The sequence below is a fragment of the Mesoplodon densirostris genome, chromosome 3, assembly GCF_025265405.1.
Source record: "Mesoplodon densirostris isolate mMesDen1 chromosome 3, mMesDen1 primary haplotype, whole genome shotgun sequence".
In the NCBI taxonomy this organism is placed as follows: Eukaryota; Metazoa; Chordata; class Mammalia; order Artiodactyla; family Ziphiidae; genus Mesoplodon; species Mesoplodon densirostris.
This window is the reverse complement of record NC_082663.1, coordinates 112,511,880-112,528,951: the sequence shown is the minus strand read 5'-3', so window position 1 is coordinate 112,528,951 and position 17,072 is coordinate 112,511,880. Positions and strand designations below refer to the sequence as shown.

Sequence of the window (17,072 nt, the reverse complement as noted above, 5' to 3'; positions counted from 1 at the left end):
TCTCCCACTATCTGCAACTTTAAAAAGCCATTTTTAAGAATGCTCTTATTTAGACTAGGAATACCTTAAGGGGCAAGGACACTACTGTAGTTCTCCTTGTACCTACAGCCCCAAGCATAGTATACCCTGGAGCACAGGAAACACTTAATAAATGCTTGTGAAATGAATAAATGGGATTTCTTTAAGATCTTACTTATAAACCACAGAATTTAGAAAGCTAACTCATTTGCAAATATATCAACACATTTTTCACCAATTTCAAATTTTGTGCAATGTCAAGAACATCCTGCAAATTATAAAAATTCCCTAGAAAGACCTGTCAATTAAAAAAAAAAGTCTCCTTAAGAATACAGAACTGTAAGGTTGAGCCATTACATTGATATTTAAGAATTAGTGATCTACATTACTAATTTAATATGATGCTACAGATTTGTTTACCCTCAAACCCAAGCTCTTCGGGCAACTTAAATACAGATGTAAGACATGAACCATAACATTATATAGTCTCTGATAATTTTTTCAAGAAATATACACACCATTCAAATGCACAGAAAAATAATGCTTTTCGGGTGAGAGATACCACAGTAAATGGTGACCTTCTCCTCAGCATACAACAAACCAAATTACCTTCAATGGATCAAGTTCATTCTCATAGGATTTGACAATTTCCTTTGACGATGTTAACTGGGCTTCCTTACTAGTAATCTGATCGCGAATCTCACAAGCTTTTTCCTTATTTTGCTTCAGATATTTTAGTTCTGTTTGACATTCTTTTACTTTCTGACCTTGAGTCTGACGTACCTGCCGAAGTGTTTCCAAGGCTTTAATGTACCTTTGAAGATATTAAATAAAAATCAAATTTCTGGCTAAGCAAATTATAGTATATTCAAACAATGGACTATAATGCAGTCATTAAGATTACATTTACAAAGAGTTTTTAATAACTCAGAAAATCCTTATGACATAATAGTAAGTACAAATGTTACATATATACTGTCAACCAGGTAAATAAAGATGCAAAGAAAGAAAACTGAAAGGAAATATGCTGACTGGTTGCCACTGGATAAGAGGTAATAACTGCTGACTTTCTTGCTTTACAATATCTTTCTGTTTAAAAAAAAGAGGCATCCAAATTGCAACTCTGGCTCAATAACTTAATGGACTACAAAATCTAATTAAAGGTTACAAACCTTGTTGCGGAAAAAATCTCATCAAATTTTTGCTTCAAAGCCTTTCCTTCACTTAAAGGCCAATTAGAGTCTTCTTGGTGACAGAAAATGACATTATTTAGCACAGATTTGGAAACCCCAAGAGAACTTATCATCTCTCGGTCAATTTCTGCACACTTGGAGCTGAGACTGACCTTTTCGCCATGCCTATAGAAAATGAAAATCAAGAACTTATGTAAAATATTCTGTTATTTAGTCAATCTTTCATGCTGTACTTGCAAAAACAAAAAACAAAAAATAGAGGCCCCTCATCCACTCCCTGTGGATAGCTTTCTCATATTAAAAGGTATAACTCTTGGGCTTCCCTGGTGGTGCAGTGGTTGAGAGGTCGCCTGCCAATGCAGGGGACACGGGTTCGTGCCCCGGTCCAGGAAGATCCCACATGCTGCAGAGTGGCTGGGCCCGTGAGCCATGGCCGCTGAGCCTGCGCGTCTGGAGCCTGTGCTCCACAATGGGAGAGGCCACAACAGTGAGAGGCCCGCGTACCGCAAAAAAACAAAAAACAAAAAACACATGATGATACATAACAGACAGGCAAAGGTACTTGAAAACATCTGAAGACTGTACAGTTTATTATTTATTTATTTATTTAAAGTCACCAATTTATTCTGTAAGGTCAGTAAAACCTCACTGCTGAAAAATAGGTATATATTTAAATAGGAGGAAAAGAAAGATCAATTAACCTTACCACAATTATTCAGAATAAAATCTTAGGAAAGCAGCAATATATTTGGACTTTTCTCATGAAATAAATTTTTGATAGTATAAAAAAATGAGTTAACTGTACATACATGAAATGTACATTACTAAAACTTTAAAAATATTTGCCTTATATGTAATATTTTATTATTTTTATTTTATGGTAAATAAATTCTCAAAGTGTAAATTATATTAATTTAAAAGAAAGATAATTTTTGCCAATTACTTTTGTATTGTTTTCTTTTTGACTGTACAGCTTAGATAAGGGATTGTTCAGTAAAAGACACACAGTAAAAGGAGTATAAAGGCAAACCTTAGTGATGCCCATCCAAGCAAATCCAAGGAAGATTCTTAATCAACAGACCTAAGTTCTACGGTCACATTGACAAAGCAATCAAATAGAGAGAACTGCCTCAGGGTCTTTTAAATAAGTTCCCTACTTCATTATACCCAGGGCCAGAAGCATCCCTGCCCTTGGATTCCAAGAGATCTCTCAGCATCTTTCATCGGAAGGATAAATTGACCATTTTCTTTCATATCGTCTGCCCAGTATCTGTTAACAACTAGATTAGGCGAGTGGATGCAGTATCTGTCTTTACTGTCATTTTATATGTATTCTGAAAATAGTACACTGAATGTACTAAGAATGTTTTGTAGGGGGACAGAATGGACAAAGATAGACCAGGAGATTAAGACATTAGACCAGGGAAAGATGATGGTACCTTGAACAAGAACGGTTCTCATAGAGATGGAGAGAAACAGACTGAAGAGCCAGTTAGGCGAAATCCATAGGACTTGGTAATGAACTGAATATAGATGGCAAGGAAGCTGTCAAGACAGACTTAGGTTCGTGTCACTGGATGGATGGGGGTGTCATTCACTGAGATAAGGAGGTCTATTTTGTAAAGCAATAGCATTATCCTAATTAACACAGAGGTTATTTGTGACCTTAGTTGGAGCTCTTTCAGTACAAGAATGGGGCTAGAGTAGGAGTCAGGAGGAAGTCAAGAAATGGAGACAGTGAGTATCAACAACTCTTTTGAAAAAATTGCCTGTAAAGGGGAAGATGGAGACAGACCGTAACTGGAGTGAAATGAAATCTGAGGTTGTGGGAGAGACCTGAGTATGTTTAAAAGCCAGTAGCTAGTACAGTGTATCTAGCACATAACAGGTGTGACACATTATTGGTTAAATAAAGAAATTATTTAATTAGTTTAACAAATGAATAAATGAAAGGGAGGGATACGATGATAAGTAATTTGCTCAACAAGGATAAAGCCATGAATTCAGGGCAGCCTACCTAATTCCAATATACATACCCATTACAATATGATACCTGCCCTTAACAGAATGACAACAGTTGAAAGGGACCTGTCTGCTTATCTCATCCTTCCCTACAGACATGATTACTAGCACTTTTCATTCATTCAATCTATATATGAGTGATTATGCACCTTCAATTCAGCAATTGTCCATAAATTACTCAAAGGAGTGGAGCATTATCACTAAGTCTTTAATGGGATCATTCTGTTTAACTGATAAATCGTATCAAATAAAAAATTAGATGTTGATAGTGGACAAGGCTGCGCAGGTGTAGAGTCAAGGTGGATCTCTACTTTCTGCTCAGTTGTGCTGAGAAACTAAAACAGCTCTAAAGGTGAAGTTCGTTAAAAAATTAATAAGCTCCCCTAAAATAAACTTAAAGTAGTAGGAAAAAACATAGTTTTATAGACCTAAAGACAAAAAAAATGAACAGATAATTCAAATATATAATAAACACCTACTTTGTTCTAGTAATGACTCCTTCCAGGGTTTTAAATTCTGTCTTTTTGCTTTTCTGAGTACAAACCATAGATCTCTGCACAGCTACAAGTTCTCCATTGACATCACGAAACTGCAGACGAATCTGTGCTCTAACATCTGTTTCTTGAGCAACCTTTGAAGGTAAAGAGAGAAAAATTATGCTACCTTAGTAAGTATCAGAACATTAGTTCTGTAAGAAAATATATAGGCAATCTTAATCATCAAAAATGAAAAAATAAAAGAAAAACAACCAAAATAAATGAGATTACATATCATTCAAAATACAGAAAGACACTGAATAGCCAAAGCAATCTTGAGAAAGAAAAACAGAGCTGGAGGAATCAGGCTCCCTGACTTCAGACTACGCTATAAAGCTACAGAAATCAAATTGCTGAAAAATGAGTTCTCTGGTCAGATAGACTATTAAATGGAATGTCATGGCCATAAATACTCCCTTCAGTATTTCTGAGATGGTGTTCCTGGCAGAAGCATTAAGGGCAGGACAGGTAACAAAGCCTCTTGCCAATGCTGTGTGTTGGTCAGACTCAAAGAGAAGGCAAGGGATGGCAAATAAATCCACTGATACGACAAGTAAATGTCAGCCTCCTAAAATACAGAGTAGTGTAGGTAAGGGTAGGGAGTAATGTACAAAGTCCAATGAGGAACAACCAGCACACCATACTGGTTCCAGAGCGTTTAAATAAAAGAAGTAAAGCATTACTGATACATTTGAAGTGATCTATATCATCTATGATGAATTTAGTGTGCCTTTTTATGTTTTTGCTTTAATAATTTCTATAGGTACATATCTACAAACATTATTGTTTCATGTTTCTATTTTTTCATATTAATGGTATACTTATATACCATACCACAACTTATTTTTTCTTCACACACAAGTGTGTTCACAGGAACTGTTTATGCTGCTTCAAATAGATCTAACACACTCATTAATTACTGTATATTATTATATCTTTGTGAAAAATATCACGTTTTAGTTATCAGTTTTCTAACTAATTCTTAGGCGATTTTCACTGATAACTTTTTTCCTGTCTCATTTAACCACAGTGAGTTTCTTTAAAGAACATACCTGCCATAGAATTATTCAATCTTAGGGTTTTTGTGTTTTCAATTATACTAATACTGTCAATTTGGTCTACAATGTAGTTGCAACAAATTTCATTCCCACTGGCAATCTAGGAGAGCTCCTATCTGAATCAAAACTTGGTTTTATTCAACATACACCAGTCTGATTCAATAAAATGCTGTTTTAAAAAACTTTCATTCACCAGGTTATTAGCAAATATTATAATATTTCCTTCTTAGATATCCATTCAATTACTTTATAAAGCAACTCACTTCTGCAAGCATCTACCTTGGATTTGGAGATGTAACAGTGAAACAAAAAATCACAGCTCTTAAGGAGCTTACATACTAATTTAAGGTGTGATATATAATCAATAAAATAAATAAGTGGCTTATAGCATATTAGAAGCTAATAATTTTTGTGCTAGAGTTTGGGGGAGGGGGCAGGCAAAGCAATTTTACATTGATTGACTGGGGAAGGCTGCTCCGGGACTATGACTTTTGAGTGAAGATTCAAACGATGTGAAGAATATACCATATGCACATCATTGTAAATGTGTCCTCTTTTCACATGTTCAAGCAATTTTGGGGCCATATATCGGGGAATGGAACTGCCAAGTAAAAACTGCAATATTTTAAACTTTAACATTTAATTCCAAGTTGCTTTTCAAACTGATTGTAACAAGTTTCTTTCCGAACAGCTGTTTATTGTACTTCATATGTGTATTAGTTTGCTGGGGCTGCCATAGCAAAATACCAAAAACTGGGTGGCTTAAACAACAACAACAACAACAAAAAAAAGCAGTATGGTACTGGCGCAAAGACAGACTTACAGATCAACAGAACAGGATAGAAAGACCAAAAATAAACCCACACACCTATGGTCAATTAATCTACAAAAAAGAAGGCAAGAATATACAGTGGAAAAAAGTCTCTTTAATAAGTGGTGCTGTGAAAACTGGTGAGCCACATCTAAAAGAATGAGATTAGAACATTCTCTAACACCATACACAAAAATAAACTCAAAATGGATCAAAGACCTAAATGTAAGACTGGACACTATAAAACTCTTAGAGAAAAACATAGGCAGAACACTCTGACATAAATCACAGCAATATCTTTTTGCATCTGCCTCCTAGAGTAATGAAAATAAAAACAAAAATAAACAAATGGGACCTAATAAAACTTCAAACTTTTGCACAGCAAAGGAAACCATAAACAAAGGAAAAGACAACCCACAGAATTGGAGAAAATATTTGCAAATGATGTGCCTGACAAGGGATTAATCTCCAAAATATACAAACAGCTCAACAGCTCAATATCAACAAACAACCCAATCAAAAAATGGGCAGAGGGCTTCCCTGGTGGCGCAGTGGTTGAGAATCTGCCTGCCAATGCAGGGGACACAGGTTCGAGCCCTGGTCTGGGAGGATCCCACATGCCGCGGAGCAACTAGTCCCGTGAGCCAAAACTACTGAGCCTGCGCATCTGGAGCCTGTGCTCCACAACAAGAGAGGCGGTGATAGTGAGAGGCCCGCTCACCGCGATGAAGAGTGGCCCCCACTTGCCACAACTAGAGAAAGCCCTTGCACAGAAATGAAGACCCAACACAGCAATAATTAATTAATTAATTAATTAACTCCTATCCCCAATATCTTCTTAAAAAAAAAAAAAAGGGCAGAAAATCTAACTAGACACTTCTCCAAAGAAGACACACAGAGGAGTGATCAAGATGGTGGAGTAATAGGACATGAAGCTCCCCTTCTCCCATAAATACATCAAAAATACATCTACACGTGGAATGATTCTCACAGAATATCTACTGTAAGCTGGCAGAAGATCTCAGACTGTTGAAACGGCAAGAAAATCTCCAGTAAGCAGGTAGGAAAAAAGAAAAAAAAAGCGAGAAAGGAATTGGGATGGGACCTGCGCCCCTGGGAGGGAGCTGTGAAAGAGGAAAGGTTCCTGTACCCTGGGAACTCCCTCACCAGTGGGGAGATTGGCTAGGACAGAAGGGGAGTTTCTGAGCCTCATAAGTGAATGCAGCACTGGGTTTGTGGCAGCCAGAGCAGAGGGAGAACTACACAGATGGTCAGTGCTGCCACCCTGCACTCCCTAGCCTGAGACACTCTTCCACCAGTGTGGGCAGGGGCTGGGTGATGGAACTCTGGATTCGGAGATCAGAACCAGAGAGAGGACTAGGGTTGGCTGTGTGGAAACAGCCTGCAGGGGGACTGGAATCCAGTGTGAGCGCAACTGAGGGTGTACTCAGAGGAAGCCTGGGCTGCCTTAGAGGCCCGTCGCCATTGTTTTGGGGGTGCATAAGAGGAGGGGCAGGACCCAGATTGTAGCCTTTTTCCCTGTGCGTGTGGTCTCAGAGGGCACGACACTGCCTGCACGGGCTCCAGGAGTGGTCTCCTGGCCCCCGCTGCCTCCCTCCCAGAACTCAGGAGTGGTTGCAACCCACTGCCACTACCCGTCCAGATGCCAGGAGTGGTCGCAAGCCCCCACTGCCTCCACTCCAGACCCCAGGAGGGGTTGTGAGCCTCGCTGCCTCCCTCCAGGACCCCAGGAGTGGTCCTGAGGCCCTGCCGCTGCCTGCCTGGACTCCAGGAGTGGTCACAAGCCACCTCAATTCCCATGATATGCTCTTAGGGTGCCCCTGAGCCGCCACCACAAACCTGAGGACCAGGCACGAGCTGCCGCATCTGCACACCTGCTATCAAGGAAATAACAACAAGCATATGCTGAGGAAAGAGGCGATAGGCATCCATACTAAAAAGAGCCCTTGCACCAAATATATTAAACTCACACAATCTACAGAGGAACACCCCCACGTATAAATAGCCCTCCACAACCACAGTATATAATTGTTTCTCCTAAACTCACAAAGTAAGAGAAGTAGAAATAAAATGAAGAAGCACAGCAACCACTCCCAAAGACCAAGAGAATTCCCCTGAAAGAACAATGAAACACACCTCTTCTAATAGACACCAGTTTCAAAAAGTATGAAAATACTAAAAGAATTAAGAAAGACTATTGATGAAAATGTAGAATACTGTAAAAAGGAACAAGAAGCTATAAAGAAGAACCAAGAAAAATTAGAAAACTCATTTGCAGAGACAAAAGCTGAGCTAAAAGCAATGAATAGCAGAATGAACAATGCAGAAGAACAAATAACTGACCTGTAAGATAGAATAACAGAAACCACCCAATCAGGACAGCAGACAGAAAGCCAGATCAAAAAAAAAAAAAAAAGAAAGCAACATAAGAGACCTATGGGATAATATAAAGCATTCCAATCTACACATAACAGGGATCCCAGAAGGAGAAAGAGAAAAGTGGATCAAAAATGTATTTGAAGAAATTATGGCCGAAAACTTCCCAAACCTAAAGAAGGAAACAGATATGCAGGTTCAGGAAGCACAGAGGGTTCCAAACAAGATAAACCCAAACAGACCTACATCAAGACATATCATAATAAAAATGGCAAAATTTAAAGACAAAGAGAGGATTTTAAAGGCAGCAAAAGAAAAACAAAGAGTTAATTACAAGTGGACTCCACAAGGCTATCAGCAGATTTCTCTACAGAAACACTGCAGGCCAAAAGGGAGTGGCAAGACATATTCAAAGTCCTGAAAGGGAAAAACGTGCAACCTAGGATACTCTACCCAGCAAGATTATCATTTAGAACAGAAGGAGGGCTTCCCTGGTGGCGCAGTGGTTAATAATCCGCCTGCCAATGCAGGGGACATGGGTTTGAGCTCCGGTCTGGGAAGATCCCACATGCGGCGGATCAACCAAGCCCATGTGCCACAACTACTGAGCCTGCACTCTAGACCTCAAAAGCCACAACTACTGAAGCCCGCGCACCTAGAGCCCGTGCTCCACAACAAGAAGCCACCATAACGAGAAGCCTGTACACTGCAACGAAGAGCAGCCCTCCATCACCACAACTAGAGAAAGCCCGTGCTCAGCAACGAAGACCCAACACAGCCAAAAATAAAAATAAATAAAATAAATAAATTAAAAAAGAATAGAGAGGTAAAGAATTTCTCAGAAAAGCAAAAACTAAAGAATACAGCAATACTAAACCTACCCTAAAGGAAATATTGAAAGGTCTTCTCTAAATAAAAGAGAAGAATCTACAGGAAAGAGAATATCACAATTGGAAAGTAAATCACTTAAATAAGCCAGTACACAGATTAAAAAAAAAATCAAAAAAAATCAAAATATTTCTGTGAAAGTGATGATAACCACAATGAAGAGCAAAAGAATGATCATGAAGATGTAAAAGAGGACACCAAAATCATAATATGAAGAGAAGAGTAAGAAAATATAGATTTTTTTTCCTACTATGTGTTTGAGCTTATATGACTACCAGTCTAAGGGAAATATTGGGTTGGCCAAAAGGTTCATTCGTTTTTTTCTGTAAGATGGCTCTAGTAGCACTTAGCTCTCTTTAACTTCATTCAAAACAATTCTGTTAGATTGTATGTGACAGTTGTCATATCAGCGTGCATTTAAAAAAAGACTTCTCAAAATTGGTGAATTTTTGTGTAGCCATTTAATATTGAAGATGGAAGAAAAAAAGCAACACTTTCAGTATACTGTGCTTTATTATTTCAAGAAAGGTAAAAACGCAACCAAAACGCAAAAAGAGATTTGTGCAGCGTATGGAGAAGGTGCTGTGACTGACTGAACGGGTCAAAAGTGGTTTGCGAAGTTTTGTGCTGGAGATTTCTTGCTGGACGATGCTCCATGGTCAGGCAGGCCAAGTTGATAGTGATCAAATCAAAAAATTAATTGAGAACAATCAACATTATACCATGCAGGAGACAGCCGACATACTCAAAATATCCAAATCAAGCACTGAAAATCATCTGCACCAGCTTGGTTATGTGAATTGCTTTGATGTTTGGGTTCCACATAAGTTAAGTGAAAAAAAACCTTCTTGACTGTACTTCTGCATGCGATTCTCTACTTAAACTTAATGAAAACATTCTATTTTTAAAACAAATAGTGATGGGCAATGAAAAGTGGATACTGTACAATAGTGTGGAACAGAAGAGATCGTGGGGCAAGCGAAATGAACCACCACCAACCACACCAAAGGCCAGTCTTCATCCAAAGGTGATGTTGTGAATATTGTAGGACTGAAAGGGAGTCCTCTATTATGAGCTCCTCCCAGAAAACCAAATAATTAATTCCAACAAGTACTGCTCCCAATTAGACCAACGGAAAGCACTCAATGAAAAGCGTCCAGAATTAGTCAACAGAAAACATATGATCTTCCATCAGGATAACACAAGACCACATGTTTCTTTGATGACCAGGCAAAAACTGTTACAGCTTGGCCGGGAAGTTCTGATTCATCCGCTGTATTCACCAGACATTGCACCTTCAGATTTCCGTTTATTTCGGTCTTTACAAAATTCTCTTATTGGAAAAAACTTCAATTCCCTGGAAGACTGTAAAAGGCACCTGGAACAGTTCTCTGCTCAAAAAGATAAAAAGTTGGACTTTCCTGGTGGCGCAGTGGTTGAGAGTCCGCCTGCTGATGCAGGGGACACGGGTTTGTGCCCCGGTCCGGGAAGATCCCACATGCCACAGAGCGGCTAGGCCCGTGAGCCATGGCCGCTGAGCCTGCGCATCCAGAGCCTGTGCTCCACAGCGGGAGAGGCCACAGCAGTGAGAAGCCCGCGTACCACAAAAAAAAAAAAAAAAAAAAAGATAAAAAGTTTTGGGAAGATGGAATTATGAAGTTGCCTGAAAAATGGCACTAGGTAGTGGAACAAAAGGGTGACTACATTGTTCAATAACGTTCTTGTGAAACTGAAAAAATGTGTCTTTTATTTTCACTTAAAAACCGAAGGCATTTTTTGGCCAACCCAACCGATATAGGAAGGGGTTAACATACTTGAAAAAGAAGGTAAGCACAAATCAAAAACATATAATGGATTCACAAAAATGAAAAAGAAGAGAACATAAGTATAATACAAAAGAAAACCATCAAACTACAAAAGAAGAAACAGAAAGGGACAAAGAAGAAATACAAAATCAACAGGAAAACAAGGTTTAAAATGGCAATAAATACATACCTATCAATAATGACTTTAAATGTCAATGGACTAAATGCTCCAATCAAACAACACAGAGTGGCAGACTGGATTAAAAAAACAAGAGCCTACAATACGCTGCCTATAACAGACCCACCCTACCACAAAGGACACACACAGATTGAAAGTGAGGGGATAGAAAAAGACATTTCATGTTAACGGAAATGACAAGAAACCAGGGGTCACAATACTTATATCAGACAAAATAACTTTAAAACAAAAGCCATAAAGAAAGATAAAGAAGGACACTATATAATGATAAAAGGAAGAATACATGAAGAGTATTTTACACTCGTCAACATACACGCACCTAATACAGGAGCATGCAAATACAGAAAATTACTACTACGAGACACAAAGGAAGAGACTGACAGGACTACAATAATAGTAAGACTTTAACACCCCACTCAAATCAATAGACAGATCTCGCAGGCAGAGAATCAATAAGGCAACAGAAATCCTAAATAATACAGTAAAACAGTTAGACGTAACTGATATTTGGACATTACATCCAAAAAAAACCCAGAATATACATTCTTTTCAAGCGCACATGGAACATTCTCTAGGATTGACCACATACTCTGGCACAAAACAAGCCTCAACAAATTTAAGAGTATAGAAATTATCTCAAGCATCTTTTCTGACCACAACAGCATGGAACTAGAAATTAACCACAGAAAAAGAAAGAGAAAAAAACAATTACATGGAGACTAAACAACATGCTACTAAAAAACCAATGTGTCAACAATGAAATCAAAGAGTAAACTAAAAAATACCTTGAGACAAAAGACAATGAAAACACAACCATACAAAAACTATGGGATGCAGCAAAAGCAGTTCTTAGAGGGAAGTTCATAGCAATACATTCCTTCCTCAAAAAAAAACAAGAAAAATCTCAAATAAACAACATAAACCTACCACTTAAAAAAATAAGAAAAAGAACAAACAAAACCTTAAGTTGAAAGGAGGAAGGAAATAATAAAGATCAGAGAGAAAATAAATAAAATAGAGATCTAAAACACAATAGAAAAAAAATCAAAACCAAGAGCTGGTTCTTTGAAAGGATAAATAAGATTGACAAACCTCTGGCCAGGCTCACCAAGAAGAAAAGAGAGAGAACCCAAATAAACAAAGTAAGAAATGAAAAAGGAAACATAACAGCTGATACCACAGAAATTCAAAAAACCATAGGGAGTACTATGAACAATTATATGCCAACAAATTCAACAACCTAGAAGAAATGGACGAGTTTCTAGAAACATAGTCTACCAAAATTGAATCCAGAAGCAATAGATCATTTGAACAGACCGATCACTAGAAGTGAAATAGAATGTGTAATTAAAAAACTCCCTACAAACAAAAGTCCAGGACCAGATGGCTTCACAAGAGAATTCCACCAAACATACAAAGAACTTATACCTATCCTTCTTTAACTCTTCCAAAAAATGGAAGAGAAGGGAACACTCCCAAAGACATTCTATAAAGTGACCATCACCCTGATACCAAAACCAAAGACAACACCAAAAAAGAAAATTACAGGCCAATATCTTTGGTGAATAGAGATACAAAAATTCTCAACAAAATATTAGCAAACCAAATCCAACAACACATAAAAAGATCATACACCACGATCAAGTGGGATATATCCCAAGTTCCCAAGGTTGGTTCAACATACACAAATCAATCAATGTGATACACCACATAAACAAAAGAAAAGACAAAAAACACATGTCATCTCAATAGATGCAGAAAAAGCATTTGACAAAATTCAACATCCATTCATGACAAAAAGTCTTACCAAAGTAGGTACACAGGGAACATAATAAAAACTATTTATGACAAACCCACAGCCAATATAATACTCAACGGTGAAAAGCTGAAAGCCTTCATACTAAAATCTGGATCAAGACAAGGATGCCCAGATGACTTCCCTGGTGGTCCAGTGGCTAAGACTCTGCACTCCCCATGTAGGGGGCCCAGGTTCAATCCCTGGTCAGGGAACAAGATCCCACATGCCACAACTAAGAGTTCACATGCTGCAACTAAAGATCCTACATGCCGCAACAAAGATCCCGAGTGCCACAACTAAGACCCGGTGCAGCCAAATAAAAAATAAATAAATAACAAGGATGCCCGTTCTCATCTCTTTTATTCAACGTCGTATTGGAAGTCCTAACCACAGCAATCAGACAAGAAAAAGAAATAAAAGGTATCCAAATGGGAAGAGGTAAAATTGTCATTATATGCAGATGATAATAAATATAGAAAGCCTTAAAGACTCCACACAAAACCTGCTAGAACTGATAAATTCAGCCATGTAGCAGGATACAAGATTAACATACAGAAATCAGTTGCATTTCTTTACATCAACAATGAAATATCAAAAAGGTAATGTAAAAAAACAATACCTTTTAAAATTGTAACCCCTCCCTGGTGGCGCAGCGGTTAAGAATCCACTTGCCAACGCAGGGGACACGGGTTCGATCCCTGGTCCGGGAAGACCCCACATGCCACAGAGCAACTAAGCCCATGCGCCACAACTACTAAGCCTGTGCTCTAGAACCCGCGAGCCACAACTACTGAGCCCATATGCTGCAACTACTGAAACCCGTGCACCTATGGCTCCTGCTCTGCAAACAAGAGAAGCCACCACAATGAGAAGCCCACACACTGCAACAAAGAGTAGGCCCCTCTCGCCACAACTAGAGAAAGCTGGAACGCAGCAACGAAGACCCAATGCAGCCAAAAATGAATGAATAAATAAATTTTTAAAATAATAATAAAATAAAATAAAATAAAATCGGAACCCCAAAAATAAAATACTTAGGAATAAACCTCACCAAGGAGGTGAAAGACTTATACATTGAGAACTATAAAACATTAATTGTAGGAAACTGAAGATTATTCAAAGAAATGAAAGATATCCCAGGCTCTTGAATTGGAAGATTACTGTTAAAACGGCCACACTACCCAAAGCAGTCTACAGATTTAATGCAATCCCTATCAAATTACCCATGGTATTTTTCACAGAACTAGAAAAAATAATCCTAAAATTCATATGGAACCATAAAAGACCCAGAATTGCCAAAGCAATACTGAAGAAAAAGAACAAAGTAGGAGGCATAACCCTTCCAGATATCAGACAATACTACAAAGCTACAGTAAGCAAAACAGCATGGTATTTGCACCAAAACAGATATATGGATCAATGGAACAGAATAGAGAGCTCAAAAATAAACCCACACACCTACGGTCAATTAATCTTCAACAAAGGAGACAAGAATATACAATGGGAAAAAGACAGTCTCTTCAGCAAGTGGTGGGAAAGCTGGACAGCCATATGTAAATCAATGAAGTTAGAACACACCCTCTCACCATACACAAAAATAAACTCAAAACGGCTTAATGACTTAACATAAGACATGACACCATAAAACTCCTAGAAGAGAACACAGGCAAAACATTCTCTGACATAAACTGTAACAATGTTTTCTTAGGTCAATCTCCCAAGGTAATAGAAATAAAAACAAAAATAAACAAACGGGACCTAATCAAACTTACAAGCTTTTGCACAGCAAAGGAAACCATAAACAAAACGAAAAGACAACCTACAGAATGGGAGAAAATATTTGCAAACAATGCAACTGACAAGGGTTTAATTTCCAAAATATACAAATGGCTCATACATCTCAACAACAGAAAAAAAACAACCCAATCCAAAAATGAGCAGAAGACCTAAATAGACATTTCTTCAAAGAAGAAATACAGATGGTCAATAGGCACATGAAAAGATGCTCAACACTGCTAATTATCAGAGAAATGCAAATCAAAACTACAATGAGGTACCACCTCACACCAGTCAAAATGGCCATCACTAAAAAGTCTACAAATAACAAATGCTGGAGAGGATGTGGAGAAAAGGGAATCCTCCTACACTGTTGGTGGAAATGTAAGTTAGTGCAGCCACTGTGGAAAACAGTATGGAGGTTCCTCAGAAAACTAAAAATAGAATTACCATATGATCCAGCAATCCCACTCCTGGGCATATATACAGACAAAATTATAATTCAAAATGATACACATATCCCAATGTTCACAGCAGCAATATCCACAATAGCCAAGACATAAAAACAACTTAAATGTCCATCGACAGATGAATGGATAATGAAGATGTAGTACACATATACCATGGAATACTACTCTGCCATAAAAAAGAATGAAATAATGCCATTTGCAGCAATATGGATGCAACTAGAGATTATCATACTAAGTGAAGTAAGTCAGAAAGAGAAAGACAAATACCATATGATATCACTTATATTTGGAATCTAAAATATGATACAGGGACTTCCCTGTTGGCGCAGTGGTTAAGAATCCGCCTGCCAATGCAGGGGACACTGGTTCGACCCCTGGTGCGGGAAGATCCCACATGCTACAGAGCACCTAAGCCCGTGTGCCACAACTACTGAGCCTGCGCTCTAGAGCCTGTGAGCCACACTACTGAGCCTGCATGACACACCTTCTGAAGCCCATGCACCTAGAGCCCATGCTCCACAACAAGAGAAGCCACTGCAATGAGAAGCCCATGCACCACAACAAAGAGTAACCCCCGCTCGCTGCAACTAGAGAAAGCCTGCGCACAGCAACTAAGACCCAACACAGCCAAAAATAAAAAATTAAATTAATTTTAAAAAGTAATAATAATAATAAATAAAATATGATACAAATGAACCTATCTATGAAATAGAAACAGAATCATGGACATGAGAACAGACTGGTGGTTGCCAAGCGGGAGGGGGTTGGAGGAGGGATGGAGTGGGAGGTTGGGGTTTGCAGATGTAAGCTTTAATATATAGAATGGATAAACAACAAGGCCCTACTGCATAGCACAGAGAACTACATACAGTATCCTATGATAAACCATAATGGAAAAGAATATTAAAAAAAGAATGTGTGTGTATATGTATATATATATATATATATATATATATATATATGTATGCATGTATAACTGAATCACCTTGTTGTACAGCAGTTAACACAACATTGTAAATCAACTATACTTCAATGAAAAAAAAAAGACATACAGATGGCCATCAGGCACATGAAAAGATGCCCATCATCACTAATTATTAGAGAAATGAAAATCAAAACTACAATGAGGTATCATCTCACACTGGTCAGAATGGTCATCATCAAAAAGTCTAGAAACAATAAATGCTGGAGAGGGTGTGGAGAAAAGGAAACCCTCCTACACTGTTGATGGGAATGTAAATTGGTACAGCCACTATGAAGAACAGTATGGAGCTTCCTTAAAAAACTAAAAATAGAGCTACCATATGATCCAACAATCCCACTCTTGGGCATATATCTGGAGAAAACCATGATTCGAAAGGATACATGCACCCCAAAATTCACTGCAGCACTATTTACAATATCCAAGACATGGAAGTAACGTAAATGTCCATCCACAGATGAATGGATAAAGAAGATGTGGTAATATATATATACAGTGGAATATTAGCCATAAAAAAGAACAAAATAATGCCATTTGCAGCAACATGAATGGATCTAGAGATTATCATACTAAGTGAAGTCAGTCAGAGAAAGAAAAATATCATATGATATCACTTATATATGAATGTAAAAAATCTTATGAATGTAAAAAATCTTATTTACAAAACAGAAACAGACTCACAGACTTCAAAAACAAACTCATAGTTACCAATGGGGAAAGGTGGTGGTGGGGAGGGACAAATTATGAGGTTGGGATTAACAGATACACAGTACTATATATAAAATAGATAATCAGCAAAGACCTACTGTACATCACAGGGAACTCTACTCAGTAATCTGTAATAACCTACATGGGAAAAAAATCTGAAAAAAATAGACATATGTATATGTATAAATGAATCACCTTGCTGTACACCTGAAACTAACACAACACTGTAAATCAACTATATTCCAATATAAAGTAAAAAAAAAATTTTTTAAGTAAATTTAAAAAACACACAAGGAGGAAAAGAATACTGTTTGATTTACTAGAACTGTATTATCTACCTCCATTATTCAGCATCATTAGGAGATCAGCTATGTGGATTTTTCAAATAAATGAATTTTATCCTTTTACGTA

The 17,072-nt window shown here is 37.8% G+C and overlaps 1 protein-coding gene across 1 annotated transcript in view; it reads right to left on the bottom strand.

The window, feature by feature from the left end:
- Nucleotides 1-17,072, bottom strand: part of RAD50 (RAD50 double strand break repair protein) — a 108,272-nt gene that overhangs the window by 71,546 nt on the left and 19,654 nt on the right. Inside the window, exons 3-5 of the mRNA XM_060093338.1 lie at nucleotides 3,713-3,864; nucleotides 1,191-1,376; nucleotides 628-832 (exon numbers count right to left, since the gene is read on the bottom strand). Of these exons, the coding sequence (XP_059949321.1) occupies nucleotides 628-832; nucleotides 1,191-1,376; nucleotides 3,713-3,864 (543 nt within the window). The remainder of the gene's footprint in view (nucleotides 1-627; nucleotides 833-1,190; nucleotides 1,377-3,712; nucleotides 3,865-17,072) is intronic.